We start from the raw sequence: 25,019 nt of genomic DNA, 5'->3' as shown, positions 1-25,019 counted from the left end.
CTGTGATCAGTGAAATGTCACATATTTGCAGCTTGTTTTTAAAGCAAGTGTTCAGATTTGCCCTTGACTCTAGCACCTGTCACTGTGTGATGTAAAAGTGTATGGATCCCTTTCTTCATTAGTCAGCCACGCTCTAGATATATGCTGTTCAGAATCCCATGGACAGAGTAGCCTGGCAGGCTATAGTCCATACGGTCACGGAGTCGGCCACGACTGAGCAACTAACACATACACACACACACATATGGTAGCTATTAATCACCTAGGGCTGTTTAAAAATAATAATTAGAGTTTAATGAACTTAAGAATTCAGTTCTGCAGTTACATTAGCCACAGATCAGGTGCTCAGCAGACACATGAGGCCAGTGGCTATCGAACTGGACAGTGCAGATGTAGACCATCTCTGTCATCGCAGGAAGTTCTATTTGACAGCATTGTTTTCGGAGGTAGGGGCCAGATCTTGTTGTTGTTAACAATACCTGCCTGGCATATGGGTGACTAACAGGTAGATGAATCAGATACATGTTTCTGGCCTGAGCTTTATCTAAGGCTGCTAAGATTAATATGTAGAATCTGTGAATCAATGACATTACCAGTTACACTCCTTTTGGCTCCATGGGGGCCTGGCAGGGAGCTCTTGGCATCACGGCAGGTTGGGGAGGTTATTCCTGGACTAATCTTCCCAGTGGTCTCAGCTCTGTGTTTTGTGGCTTCTCCTGACTTCTGACTTAAGGTCCTGGCTATGTATTAAATGATAGAAACTTCTTCTTCCTCTTACAACCCAGCAACAGAAAAGTTAAAAGTTGATAATTCTAGCAGGTTGTCATGGCTTTAGGGCTGGACCAGGTTTATTGGAGACTGTAGAAGTTCAGTCTTCTGTCTGTGCCCTCTAAAAGCATTTACCTTCAGTGGCCTTTGTCTCTCCTGGACCACAGCACTGGAATCTGTAGCACTTAGGGAGATGCATCTCCCACCTTCTTCAAGGATGCTGTGTTTGATCGAGAAGGGACTGTGATACAGGACTTAAGGGCTGGCCTCTAGGCCCAGAGGTCATGGGCCAACCTCTTGGGACATGTGAGCACTGTACCCTTTTTTAACACAAAATTCTAGGTCTTTACTGCTCTCCTTTCTGCCATTTTATGGGTGTCAGTCTTGTCTTCCTGGCTAGGTTGTAAACCTCGAGGGCAGGGGTCACTGCCCCTCTTAGACATCTTAGCCCTGGGTTGGCCAAGTGACAGATGCAGATTGATCATCAAGAAGAACGATTTGGGGGGTCTGATTTTATCTTTTTTCCTGTGTATATAGTGGGCCACAGGTGATATCTTTCCCAGTGATCTATGTTCTATAATTGAATGTCTTGGATACATCTTTATCCCAAATCAATTTTTTTCTATTCTTGATTTCAGAATATGTTCATCTTATTGTCTTCATCACCATGGGAAGAAACAAACTGATATGGTAACTTCTGACATTTTCAAATGAACAGGAATTTCTTTCCGGGACAGGCTAATGAGTTCTAGTGACAATGCTCCATCGCACACCTCTAGGGGGCTTCACTCACAGTTTTGTCTATGTGACTATCACCCCCTTGACTTGTGCAACACAGGGCCCTGAGTGCTGAGTGTTGGAACTGGTTTGATAAGTTCCCCCATGTCTTTTACAATACCATTGTTTTTATTCTTCAGCCTGCTGTTTTTTTTTACCTGTGGTAAAAGCTGAAGGCATGATAGCCTAGACCAGGTGACTCTTCAAGGCCTCATGGCTTTGCAATTCTAGAACAGTCTATTCACAAATTTATTTCAGGACACTGCCAGTTTCCCACTGGATCCAAAATCATTGCACTAACTGAAGTATAACATCAACTACATCCAAATGACTAATACTTTGATGGGAGTTGAGGAGGAGGAGGAGATGTTGTAGGCAACTATTCTCCGCGGAAGACTAGGAGAAAGAAATTGGTCCTAAAGATTCTGAAGGTCCTACGCCTGTTCCTCCTTAGCAGAGAGCAGTAGAGTTTCAGTACCAGATGACTCTCACCAAGGTAGCTCAGCCCTTTGTCTCATCCCCACCATCTGGGGCTAAGGAGGAAGCACTAGGAAGAGTCTGATTTAATGGGTCTCAAGATATCTCCTTGCCTTAAATTTCTTTCACTGGCCAGTCTCTAACATTTGAAATGAGCTAGTAGACATTACTGGGGCTTCGCAGGTGGCGTTAGTGGTAAAGAACCCTCCTGCCAATGCGGGAGACATAAAAGACATGGGTTCGATCCTTGGGCGGGGAAGATCCCCTGGAGGAGGGCATGGCAACCCACTCCAGTATTCTTGCCTGGAGAATCCCATGGACAGAGGAGCCAATGGGCTACAGTCTAGGGGGTCACAAAGAGTCGGACATGACAAGTGACTATTACTTTTTGTACCAAGTGACCCTTCCTGTAAAGAATTAAGGGAAGATTTAAAACGAACGTTATTAGTGTTAGATGTCAGAATAAGGTTACCCTTGGGGATGATATTGAGTGAGAAGCAAAGCAGGAAGTTTCTTGCTACTGGAAAGCTTCTCTTCCTGAACTTAGGTGTTTCTTCTGTGAAAGTTTTATGGGACTTTGCAGTTATAACTTGTATATTTTTCTGCATGTTTATAATGCTTTGAAATAGTTTTTCTTTAGAATAATTCTTAGAAGAGAGCCTCAGGAAGCATTCACAGGTATTTATAACTTAGAACAATGAGGTGAGTTTATTTCCAAAAGACACTGAGCGGCATGCTGGGATGTTGAGAGGAGGAAGAGATGACGGAAGTGAATGGAGGTGAAAGGGCAAACGTGTTCTCTGGGCTTCTGCCAGGGGCTCATCCTGCCCTGGTTCTTTCAGGAATCTGAGAATTCCCCAGAGAATTGGATACTTTTTCTTCAGGTCCATTCTTGGTCTCCTTCAAAGATATGAGAATTGACACATACACACTGATCTATTTAATGTGGATAACCAACAAGAACCTAACTATTTAGCACAGGAAACTGTTTAATGTTATCTGGCAGCCTGGATGGGAGAGGAGTTTGGGGGAGAATTTTTTGTTTGTTTAGTCACTAAGTTGTGTCCAACTCTTTTGTGACCACATAAACATAGCCCATTAAGATCTGTCCTGGGATCTGTCCATCAGGATCCCAATCCCTCTGTCTATGGGATTCTCCAGGCAAAAATACTGGAGTGGGTTGCCATTTCCTCCTCCAGGGAATCTTCCTGATCCAGGGATCAAACCCATGTCTCCTGCATTGGTGGGCAGACTCTTTACCATCTGAGCCACCTGGGAAGACCTTGGAGGAGCAGATACATGTATGCCTGGGTCCCTTTGCTGTCCACCTGAAACTATCACAGCATTGTTAACTGGCTCTACTGCAATATAAAATAAAAAGTTTTTGAAAAAAGATGCAAGAGGTAAGTAGTTTATAAAGGAGAGTGGAATATAGAATACCTTCTCTGATTCAGATCCAGAGCTGGCAACAGAAGAAGGTGGTCCTCTTGGGCAGTTGGCTTCAGGGAGAGCATGGAGCCAGTCCTTACTTCTATTGGAATGCAAAGGGTGTATGATTTTCCAGCATGAACCAGCTCTGGTTAGACGAGAAGAGGCCAGTGAACTGTGGCCTCTTGGCTACCAGGTGTACAAAGCTCTGTGTTTATATGTTGGGGGAGAAGGAGATGCAGAGCTCAGCTGGGAAATCTTCCCACCTCACCCTCCCAGAACCAGCAGCATCTCTTCATCTCCTCTGCTGTCCATTCCCTTCTCTGCAATACACATGGGGTCCTGAGGCCAGCACCCCAACCCTTCCTATGAGCAGATGTCTTGCCTCCCCTCCAGCTGGTGAGTCACCCAGCTTTCCTTGAGCTCTGTCCAGCTTCTGAGAAGTATTTAGGATGGAGAGGTAGCTGATTTCCAGGTGCCTACTGGCAAAACTGGTCTTGTGTAAAAATGCAAATGGAAGGAAGCAGTTAAGAAAATGCTCATTTGACTTTTGGGCACCCTCGTTCAGGTTGCCCATAAAACAGTTATTGTGTTCTCACCTGCAGTCCCATCTGTTTCTTCTGCACCACCTAGGTCCAAAATTTGAGGCTGGAGAAATACCAGTACATCCTCTTGTTGATGTTACTTTTTTTTTTCTTCAAAGAGTTTAGTTTTAGATTGATGGAAGTTGCACAAAGGGACTTCACACCAGCCGTGCCTGAGGAGTCTTTGCCTTCTATTTCATTTCCATGGAACAAGTGAGCTCCATTTTGCAAGAGGTCCACTGTCTCTTTATGTGCCTGGTCTTTGTCTCAGAGTAGAAATAAAACCAAATCTCAGCCCTACATGAGTCTGTTTCTAGCTACTTTACAGTCTGGACCTTGTCAATTCTTCCTGTCCCAGAGGTTTTTTCCTCAAAGAAAGATGCTGAGGAAAAAAAAAAAACTGTCAGCAAATGTGAGCAAATTTGAAGTCAGATGTCAGCTATTGGAGTTGGTAGTTAAAATATCATCACTGTGCATTTGTAAAGCTGTTTGCATGGCACTTTGATAAGCCTCAGTTCATTTGCTCCTCCTGACAGCCCTGTGAGGTGGTAAGCATTATCTACATTTTACAGGTTGAGTGACCTATTCAAGGTCACACAGCTATTCATATGCCTTTCAATAAATTTTTTTTTCTATTCTCCTTATTATCGAAGATACATAAAAGTCAGTAATCAAAATAAGAAGGTGTGAGGTGTATATTCAGATCTGGTTATATTACTGGTATGAAGAGTTGAATCATTGGAAAAGTCCCTGATGCTGGGAAAGATTGAAGGCAGGAGGAGAAGGGGGTGATGGAGGATGAGATGGTTGGATGTCCGACTCAGTGGACATGAGTTTGAGTAAACTCCGCAAGATCGTGAAGGACGGGGAAGCCTGGTGTGCTGCAGTCCGTGGGGTCACAAAGAGTCAGACACAATTTAGTGACTGGGCAGCAACAACAGTGAGGCACCATTCTGGAAAGACCCCAGAGTCAAAGCCTGTTCAACAGAAAGCATTTCCCTTCATGGAGCCCCTTTTGCTTCCTAACCAGGGGTGAGGGCAGAGGAGGCACTCAGCTCATCTTCAGACTCACCTATGGAGCAGAGCAGCCCTGGCTTGCTGAGATGTGACGAGCAACCTTGAACTTTGGGGCCTGTTCACAGTTGTCCTAACCTCAAACTTTCCAGGTTTATTTTTGTAAACAACATTCATTGAACTGTTATGTTGACTCTGGAGACCCTAAGACAATGAAAAGACATGAAATTTGACATCTGAAAAGAGTCTAAAAACAGATAAGATTGTAGGCCACACCCTTTTCTAGGAACTTTGCATATATTAACTCATTTAATCTTCACTGCATCCCTTGGTTATCCTCATTTTTCAGTTGAGAAAGCTCAAACTGAGCAGGTCATCTGTCCCACATCACAGAGCTAAAAAGTGGAGGAGCTGGAATGTGAACACAGGCTAATTCCAAAGTCTGAGCTCTTGGTCAGTCCAATGTGATGCCGCAAACAGGGTGTCTGCGGCAAGCCATCTTTTTCATCAACACAGGATTCAGATCCTGAGAGTTAAGTCTGTCATAGGAGGTCATTGGCAAAGCAGCTTCTAAATATCTTAAATGGGCACTCAGAAACTTTCACAAAGAGAAGACAGAGTTGTTGGCTATACTACCCTTCTTCTAGACCTGACCTCCAGAGTTACTTGTTGCCCATCATTTTCCAACTTATTGCTAATTCCCCTATCTGTGAGATGAGAGTGCCTGCTTTAGACTCCTGGAAACTCAAGTCTCAGATCAGTGTTATATTTCTCTGTTTCCTTGAGAGCAGAATGGCATTAAACACTTCAAGTCAAACCACCATGGGACTTTCCTGGTGGTCCAGTGGTTGAGAATCTGCCTGTCAGTGCTGGGGACATGGGTTTGATCCCTGGTCCGGGAAGATTCCACATGCCATGGGGCAACTAAACTTGTGCACCACAGCTGTTGAGCCTGAGCCCTAGAGCCCATACTCCACAACTACTGAAGCCCTCACACCTAGAGCCTACGCTCTGCAACAAGAGAAGCCACAGCAATGAGACGCTCACGTACTGCAATTAGAAAGTAGCCTCCGCTCATCATGACCAGAGGCCAGCAATGAAGACCTAGCGCAGTCAAAATGAATAAGTTAAACAAATAAGATGAAACCACGTGTGAGCATGTAGCTGGGCTACCCACATACAGATAAATGTTTCCCCAAAATGTCCATGAAATATGAACTACAAGCTCCATAACAGGGCAACCAGAAAGCCCTGTTCCTAATTTGAGATTGATAGATAACCAGCAATGGGTTTGACGGGTAGAGGCAATCTGCAAACCTGAAAAATTGTTTGCTACTTTTGGATATGTTTGTGTATGTGCACTTTTTTTCATTAGTGTCTCAAAGGGCTCATGACCCCCAAACATTTACTAACTATGACTATGAAGACATTTCACTGAATTATGTACATGTCGCTCTTCTGTGAGACCAAATGGCAGAGTATGACAGTCTTCTGAGTTTCAGAGGTCATCCTAATCTATATAATTTTCACTTTATGAATTTTCTTTGTCCAGATAAAGAATGGATTCAAATAAAACCTTTGTCTTGCATGCATTTACAGACTGGATTTTTCCATCTACCACATGGAGATTTTTTCATTGAGCCTGTCAAAAAACATCCGCTGGCTGAGGGAGAGTACCACCCACATGTCGTATACAAGAGGCAGAGGCGAAGCGTCCCAGAGATGAAGGAGCCAGCCTGTGGATTAAAGGGTATTGTCCTTTGTCTCCTCACTGGATGCAGGAGTTTGTTTTGCTCTATTTTTTTTTTTATGAGACCTGTTATTATTCAAATCTGTTTTCTCTTCCCCACTCTGTGGCCAGAAAATATGTACCATTATACATTTCACTTCTCTGTACTCAAGTCTGTATTCTTAACAGAAAAGGGGAAAGGAATCTCCTACTACCTTGCCACATTGGTTGATGATGTTTATATGGTATTAGTAATGCTGAATTTTTTTTTAAGTCTCTTTTTAATTCCTTAGAGGAAGATAGTTTAGAGACAGTGCTTTTCAGTATCAGCAATGTTATAATACATTAATGTGGAATGTTACTAGACAGCTAAATATTTGATGATGCTGATAATGATATGTGAAGAGAAACTGAAAAAATACCAACATGTTATCAGATGATGAATTCAGCTAAGGTTCTTTTGGCTGAGGTCTTCTTTGAATATAAATCTTGTTCCATCAACTATTTGCACAGCTTCATTAGAGTAGGAACTCCCTCCCCAAACAGTATGTAACATAGTATAGATGCAAAGTAGAAATTCAGTAAATCATTAAAATGCAATGAAGAGTGACTTGTAGCCACATAGATGAATCTAGAATCTAGAGTGCATCCAGTCCACATAACACTGATAAAAAGAAAACTGTGAGGCTTTTAGATGTGGAGGAAGTGTCAGTTCTTTGTGACTATCTCCTTTCCTAAGACAGTAAGCGAAATGCAGTATTTACATGACAGCTAGAGGCTGCAGAATAAGTTAATGTGCTGGCAATTATTCCTAAAGTATACTTGACATTTGGAATTTTAAAATCTTGGCATATTGAAATGTGCTGGTCTCTCTGAGCCAGGTAATTGCAGTGTTCTTGTACCGTGTTACCCTGGAATTCACTGACACTAACCATGTCATTAACCCACAATAAGGTATACCTTGGGCTTAGGGAGATTGGTGCTGCCAGATCAAATTACTGTGATTATATTGAGAAAGATCACCTTTCCTTATGGAAAACATTCCATCTTTGTAATGTTCAAAGCAGGAACACCCCTGGTATTGAAGAAAAAGATGTAGTTTAAAAGTACTCTAGGATTTCAGGAGAGAAAGTGAATCATTTCCCCTAAAATGTGTCCCTTCATTTGCATTTATTTCCCAAATAGAAAGGTACTTGGGAATTTCACAGTCTCTTTTAATATGGCCCAATGAAATCAACCCAGACCTTTAATGTGATGTTATTTTGTTATCAGTTTGATCAGTTTGAACTAAAATTTCTTAACCAGTTTTGTTTGCTGTTCTAAGTGTTATATTTCCTGAGCCCTGTCAAAGTTCTTGTTCAACTTTCTGGATTCCATGTTAAATGATGGAAAAATACAGATTGCTGGAATTAAATCTAGAGCAAATTTCAAAGCCTCATTTTATTGACATCGACAAGCTTCCTTCTCTTTGGATTTTTGGTGGGAACATATCATACTGGGACTTGATTGGAGCTTAGATCGAAGTATCTGGGGGGAATCTGGTTTTTGGAAGCTGGGTAAGTGGAGTCAGGTTAGATGACCACACCTGCAGGGTCAACTATGGCAGAAAGTGGTCCAAGGAGTAAAGTCAGGTTTGGGGATTTCATACATCAGGACACTAGGCTGGAAACACAGGGTCTGGTTCCTGGCATGTGTTTTTGTGGTCAGAAACTATTCATTCAATCAACAAGTATCTGTTGGGTGTCTGTTGGGTACCAGCAGTTTATGTCTGGTGCTCTCCAAGATTCTGTGGGTACAGTTGTGAGTAGAATTAGACCTTGGTGTGAAGAGTGTCAGCCTAGATTTAGGACAGAGATCCAGTCCAGATTTTATCTTTAAAATACGTGGCAAAATCATGAAAGGAAATGAAATCTGAATATATGCATTGGACTTTTTGTTCCACCACATTGTGTTTGTGCCTGGACACGTAACTGTAATTCCTTTTTTTCTGTCGTAGACATTCCCATTATGTGACTTTCACTTGCACTGATCTTCTGTGAATGGATCTGAACTGCTTCCAGTTTGGGGCTATTATACATTATATTGCGCAGATCATCTTGTACGTGTTTTTTTAAGAACACAGGCTCATAGGGTTTTCCAGGGCATATAACTAGTATGGAATGAAAGCAATGTCTCAGAGGATATATACATCTATGACTTTACCAGATGTAAAATTGCTTTCCGGAGTTGTTCAGGAGCAGTGAACATAGCACTTCCCACTGTTACATATTCTAATACTTGATATTCTCATGTATAAACTTTGCCAGTCTGGGGAAGGTGGAGTGGTGTCTTTCTCTGCTTACTGGTGAAGGTACACATATTCTGCTGTGAAGTCGGGCCCCAAACCTATGGTTTGTGGCTGTAGGTGCTCCAGGAGTTGTTTCCGGCCTTCTACCCGGAGTTGAAGCCCAGAGAGCCAACTTTAGGTTTGGTTACTTGTTTCTTTGTTTCTGGCTTCACTTTTTCACTTAATGGATCCTGATCTGGCTTTTCACCTAGATGGGTCCCAAAGTTGCCTCTTCTTTCCAGAGCAGAAATGGGGGGCAGCAGTGAGCTCCATGCACCAATCAGGGGTCAACCAGGGAAGCTAAGAGGTTTCTTGCAAGAAGTTGTCTACATGATATTGGGGGCTGGCTAGGCAAATCCAGAATCAATGGGCAGGAGGGGCAGGCTGCCTCTCTCATCCACAGGCTGAAGTACCTGTCCGTGGGCAGAATTTCTTCATTTGGGAAGTCTCAGCTCTGCCTTTAAGGTATTTTGACTGATTGAATCCGGCCTACTAGATTATCAAGAATAATGTTAAATTCAACTGATTATGGACTTCAATTACAGTTACAAAATGCCTTCGGTCTTCCTAGGTGGTTCAGCTGTAAAGAATCTGCCTGCTAATGCAGGAGACCTGGGTTCGATCCCTGGGTCCCAAAGATCCCCTGGAGAGGGAAGTGGCAACCCATTCCAGTATTCTTGCTGGGAAATCCCATGAACAGAGCAGCCTGGTGGCCATAGTCTGTGGGGTCACAAAGAGTTGGACATGACTTGGCAACTAAACAACAGCAGGAAAATACCTTCACAGTAACACCCAGATTAGTGTCTGAATAAATAAGACTGTAGCCAAGGCGAGTTGACACAAAAAAGATCATCACACTGCATCTTTTACCTTTCTCCTGAATTTCTGCTGACTTCTTTTTGATTTATGGCCTCTGAGGATTTTTTGGCCCTGCTTTTAAATGCTGTAAGCTTTGCTAGGGACTTAATACTGGGAGAGTTTTTTTTTTGGAATATCTGGTCTGCGATATTGAAGTCTTGGGTGGATTTCTCTAAGTCTTTTGGAAATGTTCCTTTCTAAGTAGTCTGTACCAATGTTAACTATTATAATAGCATTAACAATTGCTCATTAGAATTAGCATATCAGATCACTAATCTGATATTGTGTGTTTGGGGGGTATTGTTTATAGTTTTGTTCTGATTTAATGGAAATTCAGTGAGTTGAAGATCTAAGCAATCACCATACTTTCTGTTGAGTCTAAAATGCACTGTTACTTTTCCTTGGCTAACAGTGCACTTTCTTGGTACAACCTGCCTGAGGCTTATCTTGAATTTCTTGAATTCCTGATTGCCATATGATTATAGCTACTCTGCAGTGATCCCTGCTTTGCCTGGCTATGAGGTAGTTAAATTTTTAATTGTTATTCAATAGTTTTGATTTTTCTTTTAGTGAAGTGATGTTTATTTTTGATGACCTGTCTTTCAGGACTGGTAGGAAGATTGGCAAAGTGCTTCTAGCTTTTCCCAGTCAGAGGAATGAAAAAATTATTGGAAAGAACTTGGGGAAATACTTCTTTGGGAAAATAAAATGGTAACCTGGTTAGTTTTGTTTGCTTAGTAAAATCCAAGACCAAGACTGTAGGAATTCAGAGCACTAGCACCTTAGGAATGTTTCTCTGTAGTGATGAGATACTTATTTATCCAGTCAAAAGCCCTTATTCTTTAGCCAGACCTCACCATGGTAGTTTCTTTCTTTGCATTTTCTCAGCACTTGACAATTTTTTGACTCATTTCAGGTCCATACATTCCCATTCCCCAAACAGGAAACAGCTTCCCTAGGAAGCATGGCATCTGTTCATTTAATCTCCTCCAGGTGCTCTGTGCTGGGCATGTTGTCAGAGTGAGTGGGACTGTGCTGAAATTGGAGTAGAATTTGGAAGGCAAAGGACACTGGAGAGTGCATTCTAGGCTGGAAAGGGGATTTGGATCAATAAGAGCAAAGGATCACTTTCAGCTAAAAGGTGATTCTCTCATACAGCAGAAAGTTTTTGTGGTTTTTTTTTTTTTTCCTTAGAAATCCTATTCCCTTTAAAAATTAATTTTTATTGGAATATAGTTGCTTTACAATGTTATGTTAGTTTTTACTATACAGTGAAATGAATCAGCAGTACATATATACATATCTCTTCCCCTTTGGGCTTCCTTCTCATTCAGATCACAGAAATGTTAGATAAGTAGTTAGCTGTTAAACTCTTCTTCCCTTCCCACATGGAGAAAGCAACGGCAACCCACTCCAGTCCTCTTGCCTGGAAAATCCCATGGACGGAGGAGCCTGGTAGGCTGCAGCCCATGGGGTCGCGAACAGTTGGACATGACTGAGCGACTTCACTTGCACTTTTCATTTTCATGCATTGGAGAAGGAAATGGCAACCCACTCCAGTGTTCTTGCCTGGAGAATCCCAGGGATGGGGGAGCCTGGTGGGCTGCCGTCTAGAGGATTGCACAGAGTTGGAACTCTATAGAGAAAAACACACACACACACACACACACACACACACACACACACACACAAGGTATCTTGATGAGAAGTGGCTCCTAGCTTTGCCATTGGTCATCCTTGTGTTTCCATGACCCTTCAGTGAGGCTGGGAGGAGATTTATCCTGTTCTGACCCACCTCTGGCTCCCTCCTGCTGCCTGCAGAGATGGGGAGGGCTGTCTCATCGCTGCATCCCCCTCCGGTATGCTCACGGCTGAAGCCATCAATGACCCTTACAGGACCATGATACTGTCCCTAAAAAAATGAACAACCGAGTCTCTAGCTTCAAAGCTCTGTGTGGCAAACAAACTCCTGGGTTTTTTTTCTTTGATTCATGCCTTCAATCAACACACATTACCAAGTCTTGTCATTTCTGCTACCTAAATAGTTTTCTAAATATGTCTGCCTTCAGCATCGTAAGCTTTCACTTGGATCACTGAAGTCTCCCCACCCTTGATCTCACCCATTAGAAGCCAGAGAAATATTTCTAAGGCAAATCAGCTCATCTCTTTCCTATGTTAAAAGACTGCCAGCATGCCCTCAGGATAGAGGCCCAGCTGTTAAGTGAGTTTTAGGATCTCTCTCTCTGTGTGACTTTTACCTGTTTCTCCAGTTTCATCTCTTGTCATTCCAAATATAGTCTGTGCCATCCTGAACTACTGTTTATCTCCAAGAAGCTTTGCTTTTCACTGCCTCCAGCCCTTGCACTTAGAGCCCTTCTTCAGAAACACATTCTCCCCAGTGTCTTACTGGCTCAGAAGTATTTATCTCTAGGACTCATACATGGCTTCCTTTAGAAAACCTTCTAGACTGCCAAAAGAACAGGTTCTGCTGTGTTAGATAATCTCTCCTGTGACTGTTATCTCCAGCTACTTGCCTTGCCATGGGCTTTATCATATAATGAACGTCTGTCTGTGTCCTTCTCTAGGCAATAAGCTCAACAAGGATAAAAATCAGGTCTGCTCATTCACAGGTGTGTCCCCAAGATTTGGCAGACTTCCTGGCCAGGGTAGGAACTCAGAAATGTTGAACTTCAAAAGTATTGAATTTACTGACCATCTGTGCTGCATCTGGCAGCTGACTGGATACTTGTATTTTCACCTCCGTGGAGCCAGTTTAACCCATGAGAATACCCATGCCTTCCTGCAGGAGTTCAGTGGATACTCCAATACCTTGCTGTTGAAGAGGAAAATGCAAGACAAAGATGTGGCCTGAGGCTGTAGCTGAAAGCAGCTACTTTGAATTCTTGTTTTGGAAAAAAAAAAAAAAAAAGAGGATGGAAAGGTAGATAAGAGAAAGCAAGAGATGTTTATTTACTCCACAAGCTCCTACCTGGTGCCAGGTATGGTTCTAGATCTGGGGGTGCGATGGTGAGCGTAATGGTGATCCTGGCAGGAATGTGGGGATGGAGGCCTGAGGGAGCCATCAGCTAGGGGTGTTCAGGTGCACCTTCTCAGTGGAGGTGAAGAAGAAGAGCAGATGCCTTGGGAGATGGGTTGGTCAGAGAGGACCAGGTCAGTCATCTGCAGCCGAGTGCGGTCTTTGAACCTAGAGCACACGTGGCTTCCAGCTTCCTGCTGAGAGTGGGAAGATGAATCCTCAGCTGGTCCACTAAGCAAACTGCTGGCGTTGTTTCAGTCTCGTTTCAAATGCTTCTTCCTTATGAGGCCTCTCCCCTCCATGTAGGACTGATGGGTCCCTTTCCTGAGCTCACTCTGCATTTTGCTGTGGCCTCTGGTTGCCATCTACATGCCTTCCTACAGCTTTGCCCCTCCTTCCCTGCCTGCTAGGTGTTCCTGGATGTAGGCTTACCCCAGGGCCTTTGCACTCAATATTCCCTCTGCCTGCAATATGCCTCCCATCACAATAAACTGTGGAAAATTCTGAAAGAGATGGGAATACCAGACCACTTGACCTGCCTCTTGAGAAACCTATATGCAGGTCAGGAAGCAACAGTTAGAACTGGACATGGAACAACAGACTGGTTCCAAATAGGAAACCAGTCAATAGTATGTCAATGCTGTATATTGTCACCCTGCTTATTTAACTTATATGCAGAGTACATCATGAGAAACACTGGGCTGGAAGAAGCACAAGCTGGAATCAAGATTGCTGGGAGAAATATCAATAACCTCAGATATGCAGATGACACCACCCTTATGGCAGAAAGTGAAGAGGAACTAAAAAGCCTCTTGATGAAAGTGAAAGAGGAGAGTGAAAAAGTTGGCTTAAAGCTCAACATTCAGAAAACGAAGATCATGGCATCTGGTCCCATCACTTCATGGCAAATAGATGGGGAAACAGTGTCAGACTTTATTTTTGGGAGCTCCAAAATCACTGCAGATGGTGACTGCAGCCATGAAATTAAAAGACGCTTACTCCTTGGAAGGAAAGTTATGACCAACCTAGATAGCATATTCAAAAGCAGAGACATTACTTTGCCAACAAATGTCCATCTAGTCAAGGCTATGGTTTTTCCACTGGTCATGTATGGATGTGAGAGTTGGACTGTGAAGAAAGCTGAGCGCCGAAGAATTGATGCTTTTGAAGTGTGGTGTTGGAGAAGACTCTTGAGAGTCCCTTGGACTGCAAGGAGATCCAACCAGTCCATTCTAAAGATCAGTCCTGGGAGTTCTTTGGAAGGAATGATGCTAAACCTGAAGAAACTCCAGTACTTTGGCCACCTCATGCAAAGAGTTGACTCACTCGAAAAGACTCTGATGCTGGGAGGGTTTGGGGGCAGGAGGAGAAGGGAACAACAGAGGATGAGATGGCTGGATGGCATCACCAACTCAATGGACGTGAGTCTGGCTGAACTCCAGGAGTTGGTGATGGACAGGGAGGCCTGGTGTGCTGCAATTCATGGAGTCGCAAAGAGTCAGACACAACTGAGCGACTGAACTGAACTGAACTGAAGATCTTTTCATGGCTCATTCTTTCACACTAGTCAGGTCTCTGCTCAAAATCACCCAATCAAGGAAGCCTTCCTTGACCACTAAGTAAGATAGCTTTCTCTCTCTCACTTTGTAAACTGTTTCTCCTGCTTTATTTATTTTCATAGCACTTGTCATCATCTGATGTTATTTTACCTATTTGCTTATTATCTATCTCTCCCAAAACAAGAATGTGAGTTTCATGAGAGCAAACAATTCCTCACTTTTGAGCTCTGCTGAATCCCCACTGCCTTGGACAGAGCCTGTCATAGCAAGCACCTGGTAAATGTTGAATGAATGAGTGAGTAAATAAATGAGTGAGTCATAGCTTCATTCATGATTGTTCTGGTGAACTTGTATTCTATTTTCACCATGAGACTAAAGTGTCAGAGATACTTGTATCCAAGGCCAATGTCTGATGTATAGTTGTTTGTTTGATAAACGTTTGTCCATTGAATGAAGGCATGATGTGTGTTCCCAGTGGGGTCCTGCAGGTGTGAGCAGGACATGCATCTTATCTGTACTAGGGGTCTCAGCATTCCAGGAGTGCTCCAAGTCACTGAGGCAAGGCAGATGTGTTCTTTTGGTGATTAATATTAACTATATGTTTGTCCCACAGCTTGATTAATGCCAGCATTTGGGAAAACAAAGATTCTCCCTCTCCAGACACATACACTCAGTCAATCCCATTTCTATGCAGCAGCTGAGAGTCTTGTTAAGTAGCCACAAATTAGTTATGGAGGAGGAAGTTTACTTGTTAGATTTGAAATTAAATATTTGAAAAAATGATAAATGCGCTTTATGTTCCCAATTTTCTCCTCCAGAGGCTCAAGAAGTGTGTCCCCAGGGTGTTTCTTGGGTCAGTAAGCCAAAGGTTAGAAGGTTCCAGCGTTTACTTCCATTGGTTTGTATGTCATTGATTGGCCTTCCTTCAGTTAGAAAATTTTAATTTGTTGCTTCCTGTGGACCAGATACTAAGGGACAAAGTTCTTAACATTCATAGTTGGACTCTGCCCTCACAAACTTATATAATCTAGTGGGAGGAGAACTTAAAAATTATAAAAGTAATGTGTACGAGCATTGAGGCTGTAAGAATATCTAGAAGAGGAACTTGATTGATCAGGGGGATTAGAGAAGGCCTCTCCAAGAGAAGCCATAGACTGGGTATAGATTCTTAGTGAACTATTTTCCCTGAGATCACTTCTACAGAATATCCAAATTTTGAGGGTCAGTATCCATCATTGATTGAATTGTGTTCCCCATCTCTTATGTTTAAAGAAGACTGAACACCAAAGAATCGATGCTTTGAATTGTGTTGTTGGAGAAGGCTCTTGAGAGTCCTTTGGACTGCAAGGAGATCAAACCAGTCAATCTTAAAGGAAATCAATCCTGAATATTCAGTGGAGGGACTGATGCTGAAGCTCCAATCCTTTGGTCACCTGATGTGAAGAACTGGCCCTTTGGAAAAAACCCTAATGCTGGAAAAGATTGAAGACAGGAGAAGAAAAGGACAATAGAGGATGAGATGGTTGGATAGCATCATTAACTCAGTGGACATGAGTCTGAGCAAGTTTCAGGAGTTGGTGATGGACAGGGAAGCCTGGCCTGCTGCAGTCCATGGGATTGGAAAGAGTTGGACACCACTAAATGACTGAACAACAACTCATATGTCAAAGGTTAGAACTTCTAACCCTTAGCATCTCAGAATGTGACTGTAGTTGGAGATAGAATCCTTAAAGAGGTAATTAAATTGAAGTAAGTCCTCCTGGCCTCCTGCTTTGCACTCTGACACCTCTTCTAGTGCAACCCTACCAGGGCAGTGACTAGGTTGCACTGGGGTGGGATAGGGATGTGTCCCCTGGCTGCCCTCTGCTCCCCAGCAGGAGTCTGGGTGCACAGTCAGGAGGTTCAGGATGGTGTGTGCATCCCACAGTGTCTTGAGGTGAGGTGACAGTGCTCCTCTCCATCCAGCTGGTACCTTGGAGAGGGACTGCTCCACCACCTCCCATTCAGGTACTGAATATATCTCAGCATGGTATTTGCAATTCCTGGGGGTCGCCCTTCTGCTGTGAGTTGGGAGGATGGGCTGTGGGAAGGAAAGATTGGTTTCCCTGCCCCTGGCCAGGGCTCTGTGTTTTCGTTTTGTGCTGCACTCTACCAAAAGTATAGCTAGACCTGAATTTAAAATTGCTTGGCTTGCAAAAGGTTAAAGTGAGTCTGACACATGTTAGTGACTTGCTTGAGACACTGCACAGTTAGCCAGAGGCAGAAAGCAATCATTATGAAGCATTATTTTTAGTTTTGCTCATTTACAGGCAGGGCTTCCCAGGTGGAGCTACTAGTAAAGAACCCACCTGCCAGTACAGGAGTTGTGAGAGACATGGGTTTGATCCCTGGGTCCAGAAAATTCCCTGGAGGAGGGCATGGCGATCCACTCTAGTATTCTTGCCTGGAGAGTCCCCCATGAACAGAGGAGCCTGATGGGCTACAGTTCATAGCGTCCAAGAGTCAGACATGACTGAAGTGAATTAGCACAGCATATATACAGGCAAGGGAGATTTATATATTTCTCTTTCCACAGTAGAACTTAGAAATGGACTGGAGTTGGGAGAATCAGGTTTTATAACACCTGGTCCTTCTGTAACTTAAATTAGTTACAGGAGCCCTGGCCTCTGTTTCCTCAGTGAGATGAAGGGGTTGGAAGATCTTAGCAGATTCTTTTAACTCTCATATGTCATAAGTATGTTTCTGCTCCTGTCTTGTAGTATTAAGAAACAAAGTTGACATTCTTCATTCAAACCAGTATGGGTTAACGTGACATGAGGTTTGCACACACTGGTGTTTCACACTTAACTGTGAAGATCTTCCCCCCCTGTATATGTATATGTATATATATATACTTTATTGCAGTATAGTTGATTTACAGTGTTGTGTTAATCTCTATTGTGGTGGTTTAGTCGCTAAGTCGTGTCAGACTTTTGTGACCCCATGGACTGTAGCCTTCCAGGCTCCTCTATCCATGGAATTTCCCAGGCAAGAAAATACTGGAATGGGTTACCATTTCCTGCTCCAGGGGATCTTCTTGACCCAGGGATAGAACTCGGTTCCTCTGCATTGTGGGGGGATTCTTTACCAACTGAGCTACCAGGGAAGCCCCTTATTTCTACTGTACAGCGATGTAATTTAGTTACACATACATTCTTTTTTCTTATTGATTTATTTTTTCTGCTGTAAAATTTGTTGAGCTTTATTTGAGTTAGGAAGCAGAAATAAGTTTTTCATGCTCTTGCTATCTTTTAAAGAAAAAATACAGAGGCACTGTTAACATTTTGAATCAAATGTTATCAATCTTTCTTTACCAAATCCATACATTCTTTTTTATTTTCTACTCCATTATGGCTTACCATACGATATTGAATATAGTTTCCTTTCAGTATAGTAGGGCCTTCTTGCTTCTCCATTCTGTATATAATAGTTTGTACCTCATAATCCCAAACTTCCACCCACCTCCCCCACTTGGTAAGCACAAGTCTATTTTCTATGTCTGTGAGTCTGTTTCTCTTTTATAGGTTCATTTGTATCATATTTTAGATTTTATATAAAAGTGATATCATATAGTATTTTTCTTCGTCTTTCTGACCTACTTCACTTAGCTTTATCTCCAGGTCCATCCATGTTGCTGCAGATGGCATTATTTCATTCTTTTTATGGCTGAATAATATTCAGTTCTGTGTATGCACCACATTTTCTTAATCTATTCATCTATTGATGGACATTTACGTTGTTTCCATGTTTTGGTTATTGTATTAATAATTCTGCTGTGAATATAAGGATGCATGTATCTTTTTGAATTACAGTTTTGTTTAGTTATGTACTCAGGAGTGGGATTCCTGGGTTATATGGTAGCTCTGTTTTTTAGTTTTTTGAGGAACCTCCATATTGTTCTCTCTAGTAGCTGCACCAGTTTACATTCCCACCCACAGTGTAGGAGGGTTCCTTGTTCTCCACACCCTTGCCAGCATTTGTTATTTGTAGACTTTCTAATGATGGCCATTCATTGTAAGCAGCACCTTGTTATAGCTTTGAATTTGCATTTCTCTAACAATTAGCGCTCTTGAGCATTTTTAAATAGCAAAGGTCCTGACCCACCTCTCTGGTGTCCCTAGAGCCTGGCTCTAAGTGCTCTCTCCTTCTGGGCCTTCTGCCCCTGTATTCCCTCACCCCTTCCCACACTGCATGTGTGAAACAGCACAGGCTTCTGCTCCCTCTCTTCATCCTACCCCTGACCTGGAAGGGCCCGCAGGACCAGCATTTCAGGGGCCTTAAGCTGGGGCTGCAGAACTTCAGGGTCATGAGTTAGTGGGTGTTTCTGGTCCATCATCATAGTCAGCGCATCAAAGGGAAGGAGTGGCAGCCCAGCACTGAATCTGGACTCAAGATCTAATACTGGGAAAGGAGAGAGCTGAGGGCATGATGTGGTACCTAGTTAAAAAGACTCCATGTATATTTGTTGTTGTTTAGTCGCTCCGCCAGGTCTGACTCTCGCGATCCCATGGACTGTAGCCTGCCAGGCTCCTCTGTCCATGGGATTCTCCATGCAAGAATACTGGAGTGGGTTGCTATTTCCTCCTCCAGGGATCTTCCTCACCCAGTGATCGAACCCGAATCTCTTGCATCTCCTGCATTGGCAGGTGGGTTCTTTACCACTAGTACCATGTGGGAAGCTCCCATTTATATGTAAGTGATGTCAAATATGCAAAGAACTGACTCATTTGAAAAGACCCTGATGCTGGGAGAGATTAAAGGCAGGAGGAGAAGGGGACGACAGAGGATGAGATGGTTGAATGGCATCACTGACTAAATGGACATGAGTTTGAGTAAACTCCTGGAGTTGGTAATGGACAGGGGGGCCTGGCATGCTGCAGTCCATGGGGTCGCAAAGAGTTGGCCATGACTGAGTGACTGAACTGAACTGAACTGATGTCAAATACAGTGGGCCTGTTATTCTTAGTTGAGGACCTCATGTTTTATCTACATTCAGAGTTATGTGTGTGTGTGTGCATGTGCAGGTGTGTTTAAATGCACCCATCGTGCACTTTTGACTCCAGGAGGCCAGGACAGCTTGCTCAGCTGTGGTGATTCAGGGTTTCATGGACGTTCTTTCCATTCTCGTTAAAGATTCCATGCTGAAAGCCCAGTGTTTTCTCTCAGTCAACAGAGGAGCTCTTTGTTTAATTTAACAGAGAAGGGAGAGTCCGTGCTCCTGAGCGGAAAGGCTTCCTTTGCTGAGAAGTTGTGTGAGGAACAGTGCTGGCATCTATGCTGCCAGCAGACACTCAGCAGGGCAGCCACGCTTCCCAGGGGTCCCAGCTGCTGAAGGTGCGCAGAAAGGGGCAGGAGGATTGTGACTTGTGAGGCCACCTCCTCGTCCCTCCACCCTCAGGAAGCATTTATTTAGGAGTCAGCCCTTCTCCCCATTTCATACTGTTCAGGAGTTTGAGCAAACTCCAGGAGATAGTGAAGGACAGGGAAGCCTGGCATGCTGCAGTCCATGGGGTTGCAAAGAGTCGGACACGACTGAGTGACTGAACAAGAGCCCTTCTCCCCATCTCGTCTGGAACCCCAAACTTTGGCCCTTTGGTGCTTTCTGCCAGTGGGGTCAGCGAGCACCGAGACACTGAGGACCATCCCTCTCCAGGCTGTTCAGCACTCTGATGTGACATCTGCAGGGATTCCTGGCGAGCCCGTGAGAATGTGCAGAAGGCAGACAGTGGTCAGTGCAGGGCTGCTGCAGTGGAGAGCGGCTGATACAGGATCCGCAGTTATGGAGCATCCCCAAACCAAGGGCTGACCTCAGGTGTGGGTGATGAGAGCGAGATGCTCTTTGCTCGCTCTGGCAGGCTGCAGATCTCCTTTGGCCTCACTTCTCCTAGGAATATGCAGGGGATGCCCCAGGTTGAGAGAAGCAAAGGTACTTCTAATTTGCATGCTTTCTGTTTCTGGGGAATAGCCCCAGTCAAAGCAAATGCTTAGTGTTGTGGAGAAGGGGAGAAGAGCTCACTGATCAGAGGTGTTCCTTACCTCAGGCCTGAGAAACAAAAGATCAAAGGACAGTTCCCAGAGACGGGGCAGAGGTTTGTCCTGCTCATGTTTCTGCTTCTGAGAGGGACATGAGTTGGGCTGGTGAGAGTGCATGTCGTGGCCAGCATTCAAACCCCAGTGGCTCCATCTTACACACCTTGCACTAGCAGCATATCGGGATAGATTTCTTTGGCATCTCTTTTGAGTTTCAACGTACTTCTTTCAGATCCCAGTGCTTTGTTGACCATGTCTGTGTCCACGTTAGCCTAGGGTCAGGGTGAAGCCTCAGCAGGGGAACCAGGCAAGTGTGCATTTCCACAAGTCAGCAGGCCTCTGGCCAGTAGCTGTTTTCCTACTCCTGCTGTATCCTGTTTCTATCTTCTCATCTGTGAACTGTGAATAATGAACATTTTGTACTGGGGTGTGGGGTAGGGTGGGTCAATGGGAGCTATAGACTCACAGTTCTTGAGCTACCATTCCAAATTCCATAGACTGCTGAAACCCAAAAGTCTTTTAGTGAATATTTGGCAGTTTGACAATTAATTGGCAAAATAACCTGCACTGATGTGAGACCGTATTATTTTCATATATCCTAATTAGTGAAACCTGTCGTACATTTCTTTGCAGAAGAATCCACATATTTTTTTCAGGGTACTACCCTAGACCCTAGTAGGGATGCTCAGATCATATGATCCAAATTGCTTTATTATAAAATTGTGGCAAAATAACATAAAACATTAAGCCTAACATCGTACAGTTTTTAAGCATGCAATTCAATACTGTTAATGTGTATTCATATGGTTGTGTGATCAATTTCTAGAACTCTTTCCTCTTGCGAAACTGAAACTCCACCCCCAGTAAACAATGGTTCCCTATTTCCTCTACCCCTACCCCCTATCCCTGGCAACCACCATTCTGCCTTCCAAATTACATTTATAATTGCAGAAATCTTGACTTCCAACACACAAGCTTTGGGAAGCTTCCCTAAGCTTTGGGAAGAGGGCTTATGGACCTGAAAGAAGGAAGGCGATTGGCCAACATTTGACAGAGTCCCTGGAGAAGGAAATGACAACCCACTCCAGTATTCTTGCCTAGAGAATCCCATGGACAGAGAAGCCTGGAGGGTTACAGTCCATGGGGTCACAAAGAATCGGACATGGCTGAGCACACAAGTACCACCGGTGAGATCATCATCCTCGAGAGCCCAGTTCCTTTCATCTACAGGAGTCTTCTTATCCCTCTGCTTCCCACATCAGGGGCCCATTTGTAAAAGACTGCAAAGCATGGAGAACACGTGCCATTGGATTCTGACTAGCAGCCAAGAGAGTGTGGGTACTGAAATACAGTACTTAATACACTCTCTTTTTCCTCTCTCTGTCATCCCTTAATCTCACTCTTTCCTGGAACATTGAGGGACATGCATAGTGCTGGTGTCAGCATTTTAGTCCCATGCCGTGGGGCATGATACAGGACGTTTTCACAGCAAGAAAGCGTTCAAACCAGCATGCAGACTGAACCTGTGGGGAAGATGCTGACAGCCCACTGAGGCCTCACTGGAGACGTTTGAAGCTGGATTTCTCCGTTTTGCAGAGCTCTCCAGGCATGTCAGGGAAAGCTGTACTGCTTACTTTGTTATTCCCCATGAGGGCTCAGCATAGAGACCTTCTCTGAGTCATGTTCTAACTGGATCGAGTTCAGAAATTGTTTACAGGTCATGTGGGAGTGAAGGGCTCCTCAAGGTTATCATTGGAAAACCTGTCAGTAACCAAGTGTCATTATTGAAATGTCCTCTGCACCACCAACTTCATGAACTTCCAGGGTGGTGGGGTGGAAAGGAAAGGTGGTTCTCTGCATGGGGCTTAGGCTTTCTTCCCCTGCTTGTAATCTCCAGGGACAGAAGTGGGTGCTCAATAAATTAGAAGCCCATGAACACAAAAATTCAGAGCATGGATAGATCCTCATAAGTATGGTAAAACCTCAAAACCTTAGTACAAGATCTGCTTTGAGGTTATCTGAAATATGCAAAGAGTGGTGTGCTTTCAAGGCAGATTACATTAATTGAGGTGTCTTTATTATCATCATTCCTGTTTAAAAAAATGATAAGAAATCTTCTACTTCCCCAAAGGCAACACTAGAGAACTTTTTATGTTATATATAGCCCTGGAAAAAATAAATCATGATCAGTTTCCAGACATCCTCATGGGACATTTCTAATTGATAGTGACCAGGGTGCCCCTGAGTGCCAGAGGCGCGGCGTCAGCTCCAGAGCAGGTTTCCTGACCTTAGTGGCTTTGGTACCACCATCACTGCCATTGTGTGACCTATGCTGGACACCAGCTGGCCTCTCAGCCACTTGAAGCTAAGGTGCACTTTCCTGATGAGGCCATTGGGCAGAAGGGATCTTAAGAAGGAAACAGGTGTGCGGTGGGGCATGGAGGGACCAAGACCAGGAATTAGTCTAGAGTCTAAGTCACATTGGGCTTCCCAGGTGGCGCTAGTGGTGAAGAACCTGCCTGTCAATGGAGGAGATGAAAGAGACGCAGGTTCAATCCCTGGGTTGGGAAAATCCCCTGCAGGAGGAAATGGCAACCCACTCCAGAATTCTTGCCCAGAGAATTCCATGGACAGAGGAGCTTGGCGGGCTACAGTTCCTGGGGTCACAAACAGTCGGATACAACTGAAGTTACTGCACCTGCACACACGCTAGCTCAAATGTCATCTGAAAGCTAAGGTTTTACATTTTTCGATGGTTACATTTAAAATGGTCATATGAGTACTCACATAATGAGCTTGATTTTGCTCCTTGATCCTCAAAGCCTAAAGCATTTATTTACTGGCCCTTTCATAAAAAATTTTTTTCTGACTCCTTGTCAAGACTATAAAGAGTGGTCCCTGGACCAGGAGTATCAGCATCACCTGGCAGCTTGTTGGAAAGTCACACCCTCAGACATCACCCCAGGTTTACTGAATCAGAAACTCTGAGGGTGGGGCCCCCACATCGGTGTTTTAACTGGCCCTCTGGGCAGTTCTGATGCAAGCTGACATTTTCAGAACCACTGATGGAGACTGATAGGGCCATCATTCATGAGTTCATTGATGTATTCCTTTAAAAAAGGAGGGACGCGGGGCAAATTACTTAACCTCAGTGTGCCAGGGTTTCTTCAACAGGGAGGGTGGCTGTAAGGATTAAAAGAGATAAGCAAGTATGACATATTAAAGTAAATGCTCAGTGCATGTTAGTGGTTCTTTCAAATGTATTGTTTAGGTCTCAGATCAGTTAAAAATCAAAAAGAACTTACCAGAGATATGAGATTTTAGTAGAACTCATCAAGGCGCCTTGCAGCAAGGTAGGCCTGGAGGAATTCAGATAATGGTCTAGAAATTGATTGCTGAGGGCTCCAGACCCTACTTCCTCCAGTCAGGCTCTGGGCATATCTCCAGCCCTGACCAGATTCCCCAGCTGTTCTTTATTCCAGGAAAGTGCCCTCCCAGCCCTCTTCCCCTCTTTTGGCATCAGCACCCTTCCTGTCAGGCCTCGGATTCTTCATTCTTCGGAGTTGGGTCCCACCTCCTAATCCATCCTGGACATAAACTTGCATACTGTTGTCATGAATCAATATCAGGAAATTTGGGCTCATAAAAATCACTCTTGGGTGGTTGTAAAGGAATTTTAAAAGCTATGCTTTAGCACAGTGAACTGAATGTGTACTACATGTTAGCTGCTGCTCTTGTTATGATTTTTTACAATTTGTAGCTATTGTTCAGAAACGTACGGTGGCAGAGTCTCAGGCTGGTTAAAGTCAGGATAAGCAGAAAGCCCTCGTGGTCATCTGAGGTTTCTGGCTGATGTTGCTGCTCCCTCAGGAGGGAGGGCCTGTAATTCCTGAGGGCCAGCTTTGCACAGCTGTGTCCTCACCTCTGACCTGGAAGCATTTTGAGCAGCTCAGGCAGAGCCCAGGTTGCTGGAGGGTGGGGTCCTTCTTTGCCTGCTTTTGCCAGAGCCCCAAGAGTGGCAGGGAGATGGCTACTTCACTTGGGAGACAGAAGGGTGTTACTCTCCGGTTGCCAGGAGAAGAGACAGGAACACATCCTTGGTTACAGAACGGAGGAAAGCAAGGAGGAAATGGGGCCTCTCTGCTGTCCACTGTCCAGCAGTGGCTGACCACTGCTCAGGGGCTGCATCCCTGCCTGACTGTTCAAGCCATTCTTGGAGGCATCGTGATGTTAGGAGCTGATTCTGTGTGTGTGTGATGTTAGGAGCTGACTGTGTGTGTGTGTGTGTGTGTGTGTGATGTTAGGAGCTGACTGTGTGTGTGTGTGTGTGTGATGTTAGGAGCTGACTGTGTGTGTGTGTGTGTGTGATGTTAGGAGCTGACTGTGTGTGTGT

General features: G+C 44.0%; 1 protein-coding gene across 1 annotated transcript in view; it reads left to right on the top strand.

Annotated features, from left to right (window-relative positions):
- Positions 1-25,019, top strand: part of ADAMTS12 (ADAM metallopeptidase with thrombospondin type 1 motif 12) — a 387,436-nt gene that overhangs the window by 127,796 nt on the left and 234,621 nt on the right. The window contains exon 3 of the mRNA XM_040262292.1: positions 6,648-6,798. Within this exon, the coding sequence (XP_040118226.1) occupies positions 6,648-6,798 (151 nt within the window). The remainder of the gene's footprint in view (positions 1-6,647; positions 6,799-25,019) is intronic.

The sequence above is a fragment of the Oryx dammah genome, unplaced genomic scaffold (genome assembly GCF_014754425.2).
Source record: "Oryx dammah isolate SB20612 unplaced genomic scaffold, SCBI_Odam_1.1 HiC_scaffold_20, whole genome shotgun sequence".
Taxonomy (NCBI): domain Eukaryota; kingdom Metazoa; phylum Chordata; class Mammalia; order Artiodactyla; family Bovidae; genus Oryx; species Oryx dammah.
This window is presented reverse-complemented; position numbering and strand designations above follow the sequence as displayed.